Raw genomic sequence first — 14,964 nt, 5'->3', positions numbered from 1 at the left:
GCCGCCAGTCCCTCTGGGGCTGAAACCCTCCCAGGCATCTCCCGGTCTTGGTGGAGGATGGGAAGAGGGTACCTTACCCTGCCACCATGCCTCGGGCTGCAGAAACTGGTAGCAGTCCCTAGGGCCACCGCTGGGCTGGGTGGCAGGGCTGGATGCCAGCACCCACTGGATGGGGGCTGGAGGGCAAGAAAACACGGTCCTGCCCTGGCCAAAGTGGTCCCAGATGGCCTTGCTGCAGGAAGGAAAGCAACTCATTCAGTGCCACAGACCCAGGGTGGGAAGTGGGCGCAGGGGAGGGAGGTTTGGAGAGTTACTTAAATCTCCAGGACTGTAAAAATCTCAAACCTTGGTGTTACCATTTGAAGTCCAACTTCAAGTGACTAAAGCCAAAGCTATGAATTTTAAAAAAGCGCCTCTCCCACTAGGCTGGCAATAGCTCCCTAACTCCATCCCTCTGGACAGTCAAAAGAAAAGCATCACCGCAGATAATCCCTCTGCACCCCACCACCAACGCCCTGAGAAAAGCCAGGTGTAACCCCCTCCATGGCACTTTTTACCCTTCTTCCCTTCCCAACCATCACGCAGGCAGCCTGTAGATGAAGAACAACCAGGATCCCCATTCACATTATTTGCCGTGCTGATCTTCAAAACTCCCAAATCAGGGAGAAGCAAGACATTGAGAGTCCCACGAGAGCATGCTTTCCCATCTCATCCCACCCCTGCACCCTCCTTATTCATACCCATATTCCTGCCAGCTGAGGATCTGCTTTTTGGTTCATCACAGTATGCTATGGGATGGAGACGTCCATGGGTGGGCAGAGGTGCTTCTGGGAAGTTCAGAGGCAATAATTAGACTTTAGAAGAAAAGGTTGTGGGTGTATCTTATGGATTCATGCCAGTAAGTCCACAAGTGCTCTGAGACCTCGTAGTCTGGGGGTACCTGAAATAGCCCTAATGTTTGACCTACACATGCATCTTCAGGCACCTGCACCAAGCAGAGGCTCTGCTGGAGCCAGAGGACAAAGCTCACCACCTAGTGCATCCTGCACATGCTGCATCCCCAGGAGACGCACTCACATGCCAAAGTCATCAGATGAAATCATGATCCTGTCCACAGTGGGCAATGAGGAAGGTGACCAATAAATAACCAGCTGCAGGGGGGTCCTGCTTCCCCACTACCATCAGACAGCTTCTGACTGATGACCAAAGTGTGGACATTCAGGATATTTTCTTTCTTAGGTTTTAGATGATTTTTTTTCTTACATTGGGTTTGTAAGAACCTGGTTCTGGATCCTGCTAAGCTTTCAGCTTCAGCATCAACTGTGACAAGTTTTGCAGATTCATTTGTATTTCTACTGCCTTTCAGACGCATACACTGTCTCCAGCACCTGGGACTCTGACTAAAAGCAAGCCTCCTCTGCTCTGCCCTGCTTATGCACTGCTTTTGCACCTGCCTAGCTTGGCTTTTTTCATTTATCTTGTCTTTTCCTCTGAAACAGCCCCAGCCCGATGTGTTTCAAGAGGAGCAGGCAGCAAGGGAGATATGATGCGGGCTTGTGCCTTCAGATCGACACAACACGCAAAAGCATCACTATTTTCAGCAAAGGATGCACAAAGTCACATTCAGTTGCCATGATGGTTAACCTCCTTTTAGGTCTCTATGCAGCAAAAAAAAAAAAAAAAAAAAGTAAGTCCTTTTTCTTTTTTATTAAAATAACCTGTCCCTGAATCCTTGTTTCAGAAATAATTCCAGCCAGTGCTGAACCCACTCCCGCCTGGGCAGCTCAAGTCAGCTCCTGCAACGGAAGTCCCCTCTCCTTTTCCAGTACTTCATTTTGTCTGCTCTGAAGTCACCTGCCTTTGGTAGATTCCTCCAAAATCCCCCAAATCTAAGCCTTCTCCAGATCACTGCCGACACGCAATTACAACTCTCCCCGGCCGCACTGGTTGGTCGTGGCACCACCGGGCTGGAGAGGACCTGGGTCACGGCCAGCGCTGCTGAGTCCAGCCCGCTCGCCAAGGAGGAGGATGAAGAGGGGAGGGCTGGGAGGGATTTCTCACTGATGATATTGTTACATTCTTTCCGAATCCTGGGAGTAAACAGACGCTCCAAATTTAGAAAGAACAGGACTGGAAAATTTAAACATTCCTTGAAGAATTGGTACAAAAGCGGGGGGGGGGGGAGGCTGAAGATGATCTCACACGCGCTCCCGAGCCAGATGAAAAGCTCATGACTTGAGTTCAGAAAGCAAGCGAGGGGCCTGTTTCAGGTCGGAGCACGATATCGCAACAATAAAGCTCCCCCAGAGCATGAAACCGTGATGAAAAGAGCCTCTGCCATGCACGGGGCGGGGGTCCCAACCCCAGCGGTCAGGGCTGCGGAGACCACTCCTGCTGGCCACACTGCCACCCCAGTTTCATCTTTGGCTGGAGTACGGCTTCAGCCACAGGAGAGAGGAGCCCAGCGCTCAGCTCAAGGACCAGGAGTAGGGATGGGATGGATGCCTGAGCATCATTCGGACGAGCATCCCAAGCCCTCGGCTGTCGCTTTTAGCTGCTGAACGGGAGGAAAGGAAGATATCCCCACCCTTTGCTTCAGCTGGACAAATGAAGAGGAGCTGGTGAAGCTCAGCACCCAGCAGCTCAGCACCACGCTACAGCTCTGGCCAGGCTACAATACAAGAGCTGGCATGCAGGAACCATCAGGGAACGATGGAGCCAGACCACTGCTGCTGTTTCATAAACAGATAATGGCTGTTAATAAAAACTAAGTGGGAGTTTGCAAAAGGGAAGAAGAAGGGGGGAAGAAAAAACCCAAAGTGAAAAAAAAGGGAAAAAAAAAAAAAAAAGCTGGGGGGGGGGAGCAAAAAAGCAAGGGTTTGTGCTGGAGTAAACAAAGGTTAAAGAACAGTCAGGCTCCTGCAGGAATAGCAGAGCTGGGCCGGGAGGGAGGGAGGGGGCATTACGTAATGCAGGAAAAATGTTGGCTCCATTCAGTTTTCCACCACTTCATGTGATGTCAGGAAAACCATATAAATCAACAGGCTTTCTGCTCCCACGGATGGAGGGCAGCAAGCAGCACTATTTATACTTACACAATTAAAAAAAAAAAAAAAAAAAAAAAAGGGAAAAAAGAAGACAAGCTGATGATTTCCAAGACTGGGAATAATTGACTCAGATTCCTCCTTCCCAGCCCCACTGGAATCGCTGCTTCTGGGCTGTTAACCCTTGAAAGGTCCTTGCCGCTGCTCTTGCCACCCCCAGCTCATCAGCCTCCACCAGCTGCTTCAAGGGTCTGAAGGACAATGGGTTGGAGGTGAGCAAGAATGGCCAAGCATGGCCCTTGGACAAGATGGGGACATTGAGGCACGGATGTTTATCAACCCTGGAGAAACATCTGTTGGGGCTGAGGAGAGCTGGGGTGCACAGGGGGGCTCAGGAGGTTTTGGGGCTGTGTAAGGCTGGCATATGGGTTTGGGGACCCTCTGGACGGGGTTCCCTGGGGCGCTGGCATCCACTTAGGGACAGGCTGAGATTTCAGGGCAGGACCCTGTGATTTTGGCAGCCCTTGCCAGCCTAACTCCCCACTGGGGTCACAAGTCATCTCCAGCGAGGACCCTGGCACCTCTTCTGGGACACAGAATGGGCTGGGGCAGGACGAGGTGCCTAAGCCTGGAGAAGACAGTCTGAGGGGTTAAACCCAACCAGGGCGAGGGGTCAGAATCAGGCCCAGCACGCACATCCCCTCTCAGACCTCCTAAGAACTGCCTCTAAAACAACCCGGCCGCTGCCGACACCGCAGGCAGGAGGAAGCTGCGCGTGTTGGCGAGTGTGCCCAGCCTCCCCCGGATGCTCTCCGCAGCCGCTTCCAGTCACGATTTCCATGTAAAATGCCGCCGCCATGACCCAGTGTTCTACATTTCAGTTCCCGTTTTTTCCACCCACTGGCAGCCCATGTTCCCCATCAGGCTGCGGCCCCGCACAGCTTTTAATTGGGGAGATTTAAGCTTTGCTTGGCGCCTAGCACTGCCGCACCCCTGCTTGGGGGTCTGGGCTCCCTGCAGCCCAGGGAGACGGAAATGGCCGCCCTGAAGATGGCAGATGCGTGCGCCCAAGTGAGGTGCAGGTTTGCTCGTGGCGGGCTCGGCAGTGGCGATGCTGACGGCTGGGGGGGTGGCATGATGCCATCGCTCACCCAGCGTGGGGTGTGCTGGGCATGTGGCTGGGGTGCACCAGCACTATGGGGGTCCCCCCAAGCCTTCCCTCACTTTCCCAGGGAGAAGAAGACTCTGAGGCTTTAGGGATCACCTCACCCAGCCCCATCCCTGCTCCAGGAGGACCTGGGGGGAGTGTGGCGGTTTGCAGCCAGCGCACAGCCCTGGGAAAGCAACGGGGCGGGTTGGGGGGTGCCAAGGTCATGCTGCGAAGGCTGTTTCCTGACCCTTCCCGGTGACTAAGCAGGTTCCTTCCCAGATGCGACTGAATCCGCCTTCTCCTGCACCATGCGCCAAGCTGTGCCCTTGTTTATGCCGCGATGACCTTGGAGCCGCAGGCACGGCTGCTGGGGCAGGCCGGCGGTGGCTGTAGCAAGCTCATGGCTGCATCCTCCAGCTCTGGACTCAGCAGAGCTCCTGCAACCTGGGCCACGTTAATCAGCTTTAATGTGATTTCGTGTAGTCACTGCTTGCTTTTGAAGCCCTCGAACCGGGGAGTTTATTCCCGCTATTTCTCTGCTCCGTTCTCCCCATCACGATGCAGATGCTCTAATTCAACAGCACTCACCCATGCCTTGGCACGGGCAAGGCTCCCTGAATGCCACTTGCTCGCGCCACCTTCCCCTTCACAACTAACCCTTCTTAGGGTCTGTCACGCTGCTGGGTTTGCAGGGGGATGGCTGCTCCCTCCATTCCTGCGATGCCTCTGGGATACAGAGGTCGGTACCCTACGCCTCAGCCCCAAAGCAGTACGCAATCGCCACAGGATGAGGACAGGCTTGGGGAACAGAGATGAACCCAATCTCTGTGCTTTCGACACTATCTAGGAGCCTGGCTGAGCTAAACAGGACCGAGGGGCTGCGTGGGGCAGCGCCTGCCCACCCCTCCACGGGCAGAAAACTCAGAGGTGGGTGGCCAGGCAGGAAGATGCCCGGCCGTCTCAGCCATAAGGAATTAAAGGCAGCTTAAACTCTCCCTTCAGCAGCTCGCTGCCTCCTTCTCCTCCTCTCTGCTGGGTTGGAGCCTTTTATTCATCGGTTGACTGTCTCCCATTTTGCTCTGCAGAAGACCTGTCATTAGGGCAGCGTGTGCCTCCTCCTGCCTGCACGCCTGTGTGCAGAGAACATCATCTCCAGCAGACCCTGACTCACCCAGTGATGACCCTCTGCCCCTGCCCTCCTTCCCCTTCTCCTTCCCAGCACATCCATGGATTTCCTCTTCTGCCCTCCCTTTAACAGCAGCGAGAAGGAGCAGAGCGCCCGAACTGGGTCCGGCTCTTGGCACGTTCACCGAGGATGAAGCAGCGCAGGGATGGGAGAACGAAGGGCACCTTTTGGGTAGCTGGATCCATGCCACTGCGACCCCTCCATACCCTCCTCTCTCATTCACCCTGGCTGGTGGGTGCAGCAGCGGGAAGCTGGACGGTGCAAGAAATGAATGCATGGGGATGACCCTGCGATGCCAGTGTGGGTCGAGCCTCCTTGGTCCGCATGTGGGGCTCTCCGCTGCCACCACAGCCACCAGTGGCTGAGAAAGCCGGTGCAGATGGACGCGTGTGGCCACAGCTCCATAACTCCAGACTAAGGGCACGAGCGCCAGGTGAAGTGGTAACCCAGGGCTCCTACCTGTGAGGATGGAAACACTGTGGAAACAGCTATCCAGCTTGCCCAGGAGGATGGAGAGGAAGCTGTCTGCAGCCAAGCCGGTCACGTCCCGCGTGCTCTGGTCATAGACGACCACGTCCTGGTGCTCCTCCGCCTCCACCTGCAGGGGAACGGTGAAAACCAGGTGTCAGAGAAATAGGCTGAGTACTGAGGATGCTGCTGCCCACACCACCATGGGAAGCAATGCTGAATTTAGCAGTGACACAAGTGGGAGACCCCAGCTCCATGTTGTTCCCATGAGCTGGCTGCACTCACCAAATGAAGGGTCCAGCAAGGCTGGCACTCTGCTCCATGGTTACATGCGAGTGTGTCAGTACAGATGCTCATTGGAGCAGCCCCACCAACTGTGAGTGCTTTTGAGCTTCCTACCCAAAATAGGGTGAATCCTCCCCATTGCCCACCCTCAGCTTGCCATTACTTAACCCCATCCCAGAAGTCGCCATGACTTCTTCCACCACCTCGTCCCCACCCAACCTTTGCCTTCAGCCTGGCTTGTGTCATGGGGATTTGGGGGTGGCTCTGCAGGCAGGGGTGCTCCCAGCACAGCCCCTGTGCTGCAGCTGGAGCGAGTGGGGCTGGAGCGACAGCTCCTCAGGGCTCAGCCAGGAGACACTGTGCCCAGCACAGTAACACCTTTGTAGGCACTACCCCTCAGGAAGCTCAACCCAAACCTGCAGATCGCCCCTGAAGACTGAAGGAGAGGGAAAATCTCTTCTTTAGCTCTGTGGATGTTCAGGGGGGTGCTCTTTCTTCTGTTTGTAATGCATGGTGGGGCCTGCACACGGCTGAGATGTGCTGGGATAGAGGGAAAGCAGCTCCCAGGCTGCTCTCACGTGACTTTTCATGCCACAAAGAGCACCCAGCCCTGCTGCCACTGCTGGGTCTCTGGGCAGGTGAAATGGTGGGGTACCCTGCAGCCAGGCAGCTGTCTGCAGGCAGGAGTCCCCCCCGTGCCTGGATTGCAGCGAGACCATTCAAGGCACAGCTGGCCGGCCGTTCCTACGTCTACCTGAAGGTCCGTGCATGAAAAGAAGATAAAGATCCTTACAGAAGCATGGCTCAGCGCGTTCACTGAATAGCCTGATGGATGGCATACGCTTGCCTTGTGAGCGCCTGCCTTCCCAGCCGGCGCGGTAAGGCACATCCATCACGCTGCGGGAGGAGGAGGAGGAGGCAGCAGCAGGCAGGGAGGGAGTCTGCACCCCTGAGCTGCTCTCTCCTCCAGTTTATGTTGGAGTTGCCCATTTCCCATCCCCTGTCCATCCCTCTCCGAAAACCCTTTAGGAGACCACTTGAACTAGGAACCACTCATGGACACCCGCCTCCTTTTGCTGTCTCACTGCCATGCGCTATCTTATCACCAGAGCAGATTCGCTCGGGGTTGCTGTCGATATTAATGCTGCTTTCACACCCTGCTGCAGGTGCTTCCCTGCTCGGCAACGTGAGCGCCATCCAAATAAAACTGCAGGGCGCACCAATTTAGCTGAGCTCATCACGATTCCTCGCCGCAGTGGAAGGACAGCCCCAGAAATCCCTGCCCGGCCACAACTCATGGCTCTGCAATAGGAATGGGGGAGCTCAAAGAAGCCGACTGTCCCCAGCCCGGCACCGGAGAGCAAAACTAGCCCTGCAGGTCTGCAGGATGATAGGAGGGATGAAAAGGCAGTGGCAGGATGAGAGGGAAGAGAAAAGGCTGCGGGAATTTTAAAATAAGACACTGAAAAATGACCAAAGCCAGCTGCGGATACGACAGCTGAGGACATACCCCAGCATCTCTTCCTCAGCCATCCCAAGTGCAGTTGGAGGGAAACAGGGTGGCTGCCGAGCCAGCCCAGAGCCAGGAGCCCACCAGTCCTTAGCAGGGCCACTGTCCCTTCAAGCTCCCCTAGCACGCCCTTAGCACAACCCGAAAAACCTCTCCCCTAAAAGCACGGTGAGGCAGGGACTGAGCTGCAGTGGGGCAGGGGCTTGTCCTGGCTGTGCAGTCCTGGCCAGGGTGGCTGCAGGGGAGATACCAGCTCTGGCTGAGCAGAATTATCCCACAATAGGATTTAGTGTTCCCTCCGCACGGGAAGGCTTTGTTTGGGCCACTACTGCAGGGTTGCTGAGCGACGGCAGAGATGTGCGACACGGTTTACATCTTATTAAAGTTATAATGTTTCACTCAATGTAAATGCCAAACAAGCGCTGGCCTCGCATGGCCCGGCTGCAGAAAATAAATACCGTGCTTGCTGGGGCGAGGGTGCCTGCAGGATGGCCCCGAGGAGCCCTTGTGGAGCACACAAGGAGCCGGCACCGGCACCCCGGCTCCTCGCCACAAAGGGAAATGAGAGGGAGATGTTTAATCAGGTCTGTGGGTCTCCCATTAACCTCACACACTCCTCATACGTAGGGGAAGGCACTGCCCCATCTCTGGCCTTAAACATATGGAGGTTAAAAGCTAACCAGGACAGAGGAGGAGGGTAAAGCTGAAGAGATGCTCAGGGAGAGATTCCTGCCTCTGCCAGGGGCTGGCATAGGGCAGGGGCACGGCTAACAGAGGAGTTCCTCTGAGGCGCAGCACCTCCACGGTGAGAGCTTTCCCATGGGGGTTGCCCATCACCCCAAGAAGTAACCAAATCCCCAGGCATCACCCTCCAGAAAGGGTCCCCAAATCTAGCCAGCAAGGGACAGTGGGGCCAAGGCACAGCAAGTCTTTTGGCTCCAAGGAGATGTTGAGTGGGGTTTGCAAACCCGTGCATGCCCTTGAAATGCTGTTGGCCCCAGGGCACCTCCCCATGGACAAATTTCCCCCTTGCCAGCATCTCAGCTAGGGAGGATGGTCAGCCAGGAGCAGGGACCACCCGGCCAACAGCTCCAACCAACCCTCAGCTGAGACCATCTATCGCCTTTGCGCCAAGCCCGGTGCTGCCCACCACCCTCCCCTACTGTGGTTGAAGGTAACTCCCTTATGGACATTTGGTCCTGGGCACTGGGTGGTTCAACGCAGTCTGGGTCCCTGCTCCGCCTCTTCCCAGCTGCCAAGCACGGATGATGATGCTCTACAGGTGATCCGGGCTCAGATAAGAGCGAGCTATTCTTATTATCCCAATTACTACCGACATCTCAGTCACATATTGTTTCAAAACACTGTGAATCACCCCACTGAAATAACAGGGCTTCCATCAACATAAAGAGCAGCCAGGCACATGGCTCAAAACTAAGCCCCGGCTTTCCCTCAAGCAAAACAGCTGCTTGCAGGGCCATGCTCCTAACGCAAATAAATAAATATTCCCATTGCCCGAAGAGACCCTTGTCATGCCTCAAACTGCGGCTATAGCCGCTCCAGAGATAGCTAGATTTCAGGAAGTGAGAAGAGGTGGAGAGGTGGAACGACTTTCCAGGGGGATCTTGAAGAAGTGAAATTTTCAACAGTTCCCTCAAGAAATGCTAGTAAAAACCCAAGCAGGAATTTCCCATAACCTCTGCCCCCGAAACTACACCAAGGAGCTGAATTATTCCAGTTGTTATTGGAATTTATTATGGGGAGAATTTATTATTGTTAGTATTGGGAGAAGGGTTCAAAACCAAAACCAGAGCACTACATTGGTACCATTTTTGTGCAGAGGGATACTATTGCTAACTGGGAAATGAATTGCTGCTGCAGTTTCCCAGGCGGGCACCATGGGAAGATGCACACGCCCAGCGGGATGCAGTGCACAATGGGGCTCAGGGAGCAGTGGCTTAGCTATGCCCACAATTGTAGACATATTTCATTGAAAAAAAACAAAGGGATTTTTATTTTCCCCATTTCTTTTTTCCCACCAAATGGTCCTTTCCTTTCCTTGCACCAAAAAAGCCAGGAACTGCTGTTATCCCACGCCGTTGCTTCAAACTGCAGCGTCCAGAAGGACCATTAATGGTACCCTTCCTTAACAGTGGTATGGAAAAGAGGGGTGTGAGCACTGGGAAAAGCAAGTTAGACAAATGCTCTCATCCCTGCTGCCTGCGCGCATGCAGGAGTGGAGGGGAGAGCCCAAAAGCTCTCCAAAAACCCCAAAAGAAGGGTTGCCCAAAAGCTTTGCTCTATATCAGCCCCTGCATCCTTCCCCAAAAGGCAATCGCCACCCGGGCCATGACCGAGCCAGGATGCGCAGGTTGAGGTCTCTTTGCACTGGACAGGCGAGGAGGAGCGGGACGAGGTGGGGGCCCAGGACTACCCTTTCCCTGCCCGGGCAGCCCCGCATCCCTGCCGGCTGCCTTTGTCTCGGTAGCCCTGGCCGGCCGGGAGCAGGAAACAGGAGGAGGGCGGGAGGAGGGCGGGAGGCCCGTCAGGAGGAATAATGGGGCCGGACAATCGCACCACTGATGTCACCCTTCCTGCCATCTGCTCCCAACGCCAGCAGTGCCCCCCGTCCCCCCCTCCCCTGCTTCACCCCACCGCCTCCCCCAGCCCCGGTGTGGGGAGACAGGGGCAGAGCAGGGCTGGGGGGAGGAGGGGAGGGCTGCCCAGGGATGGCAGGTGGAGGCAGGGAAACCATACAGTAACAGAGGTCTAAACCAGCTTTCAGCATCCCCCTCCGAGGGTCTGTGCTCCATGTTGATTTCTGGAGGTCCCAAAATACATCTATGATCCCAGCGGCTGAAATAAGAGGCGTGGGGGAAGGAGGGAGAGGAGAGTTCATCACTCTAAAATTCCAACTCGCAGGTGCATGCACGAAAAGGCTTGGACATCCCGAAACCACGTCTGCCACCCCTGCTTTATGCCAGATGAGGATACGGCTGTGACACACACCACCCCCCCCCGGTCCCTTCCTCCAGCTTCCCGGGGCAAGTGGCTTAACCTCACAAGGGTGCCCTGAAGCTTAATTAATTCCCCAGTTGCGTGCGCTGAGAAGAGCCAGCGTGCAAGTGGCCAGCGCAGAGCGGCAGCGGGGACACGCAGCCTCCTGCCTGCGGATGCGCCGGGAGAGATTTCAGCCATACCGAAAAGAAAAAAAAAAAAAAAAAAGAAAAGGAAAGGAAAAATCCGTGAATTAAAGACGGTGGTAACGCCTCTCCTCCACCACCACCCCCCCGAGCATCCCTTGGTGATAATCACGTCCCCAGCCGGTACCTGGACCATTACGCAATGATCCAGGAGTGGGGAGGAGGCGGCTGCTCCTCGTACGGGGACAGAGCAGGCACCGCCGGGGCGAGCCAGCCCACCCCTCTGGTAGCCACCGCTCCTCTGCGGCTGCCGAGCTGCAGGTTCGGAGGCGGACGGCATCAGCTGACGTTAACTCTTCCATGCTTCCCCCCCCCCCCCCTTCCCCGTCATCCTCCTCTTCTTCCTCCCCCCCCCCCCCCGCCATTGCGCATCGCTTTCGCCGCTGCTGCCGCTCCACGTGACGGCGGCCACTGCAGAGGTGACCCTCGCCGGGGGAGGAGGAGGAGGAGGAGGAGGAGGAGGAGGAGGGCGGCCGCACCGCTCTCCCTCCCCTCCCCTCCCCTGCCTGCGAAAAACTGATTATTCTGCTTTATTCTCCCGGGGATTTAAGAGCAGCTAAAGCCGTTCAGGAATCAGTCGCTCAGTCCCTGCAATCCCCTTCCAAATCGCCCAGCCCGCAGCATCCCCGCCGCAGATTGGCGCGAAGCCCCCCCCCCCCGCTGCCAGCCCCCTTGATCCCGGCGGGGTGATGTCACCGGCAGCCAATGCGGACGGCGGTGGCTTCGAAGGGGGGGGGGACGACACGGGGACACGCCGCAGATGGCTCCAGCTGGGCCCAGCATTTGATTAATCGCCTGAATTACCCTCGCTTTGCCATAAAATTACAAGGCGAGAGGGGGAAAAACGGTAAAAGCGAGCCGGCGGGAGGGCGGGCTGCGACGGCAAAGCACCCCCCCGGCTCGTCCCCCCGCCCGCCACCCACCGGCGCGGCCCCTCCCCCCCCCCCCCCCTCCCGGTGGCACCAAGGGGACACTCGGCGCTGTTCTGGCCGGGGCTCCAGCCCAGCTCCGTGGCTCAGAGCCACCTCTATTATTTAACCGGGAGCGATAGAGAGAGGAGCCTGGGAGAGATAATATGCCATGACACCGGATAAGAGCTTCTGGCGTCACAGGGGAGGAGGATTACATGTCCCTGAATGGAGTTAGAGATGACAGAGGGGAGGGGAAGAGTTTTTAGCAGGGGATTAAGCTTACAGCTCCAGGAAGGCTTTGGGGGGTTGTTTGCTGGCGTAGGACAAGTCTGAAGGCTGATATACCTGTTAGACTTGCCTGGGGATGGCTCCTGGAGCAGGAAGCCACATCACTCAGGTGGAGGCAACGAGCAGGTCCTCGAGGACAGCCCTCTGGCTGCATGAATTCACGCTCCAGCTCTCCAAAGGGCTCCAGCTCTCCAAAGGGTGCCAGAGAGATGCGAGGAGATACTGGGGTCAAGGGATGGAAGAGGAGGATGCACATACCAGGCATAGACCGACTCTTAGGCCAGCCTGCATCCCACCCCCACCCTGCTCCTTTCTACTGGGGAAGAGGGTGTGCGTGTCCAAGAAAGGTAAGAGCCAGATCCCCTACCTTCATCTTGGAGGCGGGCTGGATGAGCTCCGTGATTGAGACCTTGTCCTGCTGGAGTCTCCTCTTGACGAGCTTGGAGCAGCAGATGTTGACAGAGCTGAGAACGTGCCAGGAGTTGTACTCCACGAAGGAGCGGCTGTCAATGACCAGGGTGCCCTCCGCTCCGTTCCTCAGGAGGCTGGCCAGCTTCTTCGGGTCCATCACCTTGCGTGGAAGCCTATCTCCAGCCATAACGGGCCCGTCCCCTCTATGGCGAGTTGGAGGCAAGGGGTGGAAGGGCAGGGCAGGGACACCAGCACCCGTCTCCCCAAGGGGAACGAGCGAGGGGGTAAGGGGTGAGCAGGGCAGCACCCGTCTTGGTCTCCTCACACTGCTAGCACCCAGGATGCCAACTCATTGTGCTGAACCTGGAAAGAGAGGAAAGGAGAAGATGACCGGTCAGCTGGGCAGGACGCGACACTCATGTTGGGCCAAGTCCCCAAGGGCTTGGCCTTCAGAAGAGCATGAGTGCAACAAGCCACACTTTCTAGGTACGTTCTCCCAGCCTGGCTCCAGAGCTGCCCAAACCAGAGGTTTTCTCTTTGTATTTAATAGCCCTCAGCAGAGCTTTCTTCCATGAATTTGTCTAATTGCTCTTTGAAGCCATGTCAGTTTTTAACAGGCACAGTGGCCGGTGGCAGGGAGTAGAACGGTTTGCCAGCTATGCTGAAGAAGTCCTTCCCCTGGTTTGCTCCAAATCTGCTAGCCAATGGCTCCTCTGGGCAACCCTTAGTACTTGCACTGGACAAGGCCACGCAGGTCCGTTCCCTAATCACCTTCCCCACAGTTCTCCCCGCATTTAGACCTCGTTTAGGAGCCTTTCAGGTCAGAGCATCTACAGAGCTGCCTGTTGCACAGATGCCTTTTGCCACGCTGGCCAGTCCCGACGTGCCGTGTTTGAGAGGCAGGCACACCAGGGATCTGCACAGGGCAAGATGTCTCCTCCTCTCCCTGTTCCCAGCGCAAGAGCTCCTCACAATCCATTTGCTTTTCCTGACCTCTGCCGAGCACAGAGCTAATGGTTTCACAGAAGCGGCTTAGCTCAGCTCTCAAGTTTTGCTGCTGCATGGTAATAGCCAGTTTGGGACCCATCAGACACACCACCAAATCAGGTTTGCTCGTCTGCATCCATCACTTCACACTGGATTTCACCTGCCTTGTTATCAGAGCCTGCTCACGGGTATCGTGCCAGCTTGCCTCCTGGCGAGTCAAGAGATGACCTCTCTGGGAAGCCAAGAAGTCGAGCTGACCTTCACTCCTGCCTTTGATAAACAGGCCAGGCATTAGGGCAGAGGCCTTGGGAAGCTGTACTTGGACCGAGATGGCCAGCATCTTTCCAGCATCTAAGTTGCACAGACTTTGAAAGGGCATTCGCATACAGGGGTACATAGCTGGGCTCCATCTTAGGAGCTAAGGAAGGTTGAGCCTGGTGCTCTCTGAAGTGCAACCAGAAGAACAAGCTTCCTCCATCCCCAGCCCATGGGGTCTGCAAGAGCAATAGGCAGGCTGGGGGGCATTCAGCTCAGGGTGTCTTCTTAGGTTTTAATGGTACACGTCATTGCAGGCATGTTTTAATGGCATTAGGTTTTAATGCCGCTGCAGTCATTCAGAAAATAAGCCTGGGCTATTACCAGGCTCCTCTTGTTCCTGCCAGACGGTGTTTTAGAGAGAACCCACAAGCTGTTCCATGGAAGCTTTAATGCATCTAAATTAGGAGGACTATGAATACCATGCCTGAAAAGGCAGTGTAAAGGTTTTCATTGACTTCTGCAGGGCCAGGATTTGGTCCATGGATGAAAGGAGGCTTACGAGTCACCCTGATCCGAGTAAACCAGCAGCTCTTGGAAGCTCCTACACCTCAAGCGCCTGCAGTCCAGGCACCTACTGCAATGGTAACTCGGGACATCAAAGGGATGCTTGGGTAGGACATGCTACTGGGTGAAATGACAGGGACCTCAGTTACCAGTCACCAAACTTGGAGAACACAGACAGCGTGCAGGAAAAGCATGGAAAGCCAGAGAATATGAGGATGGGGTTCCAGCATTTGCTCTGGCTCGTGACTCCAGCATTAACAGCCCCAACTTCCCTGGGCTACCAGACCTGCCTCCCAAAGCAGGGGCTAGATGTCCCAGGCTTCAGCCTCAGGATCCAAGCTCCCAATACAAGGCCACAATAGGATGTGCAATTCTCCCCCGCCCCTGTATCACACCCCTGCTGCCTCTGCCAACGCGTTAATTTAAATTGGGGTGGGGGTTGGGGGGAGAATCCCCTAAAAGCTGCAATAGCGATGACCCCTCCTGGCACAAAGCATTTTGGCAGCCCCGTGGCACTACGGCATCGCTGTCCCCAGCCCCACGGCGAGCTTGTATCGCTCTGCGGCTCCTCACAGCAACTCCAATTAGAGCTGCCCCCTCGGTGGGGGGCTGGTGGTCCCCCCGCCGCAGGAACCCCGCTCCCCCCGCCTCCCCCCAGCACTCCTCCAGGGGGGCTTAAAAATTGAAACAGTTCTAATT

General features: G+C 55.9%; 1 protein-coding gene across 1 annotated transcript in view; it reads right to left on the bottom strand.

Annotated features, from left to right (window-relative positions):
* DUSP8 (dual specificity phosphatase 8) overlaps positions 1-12,683 on the bottom strand; it is a 28,808-nt gene extending 16,125 nt beyond the window's left edge. Inside the window, exons 1-2 of the mRNA XM_082484825.1 lie at positions 12,413-12,683; positions 5,840-5,978 (exon numbers count right to left, since the gene is read on the bottom strand). Of these exons, the coding sequence (XP_082340951.1) occupies positions 5,840-5,978; positions 12,413-12,643 (370 nt within the window). The 5' untranslated portion in view covers positions 12,644-12,683. The remainder of the gene's footprint in view (positions 1-5,839; positions 5,979-12,412) is intronic.
* Positions 12,684-14,964: the final 2,281 nt, after the last annotated feature.

This window comes from Vanellus vanellus (genome assembly GCF_965231255.1).
Source record: "Vanellus vanellus genome assembly, chromosome: 6".
Lineage (NCBI taxonomy): Eukaryota > Metazoa > Chordata > Aves > Charadriiformes > Charadriidae > Vanellus > Vanellus vanellus.
The sequence above is the reverse complement of the archived record's forward strand: the minus strand, read 5'-3'. Positions and strand labels throughout refer to the sequence as shown.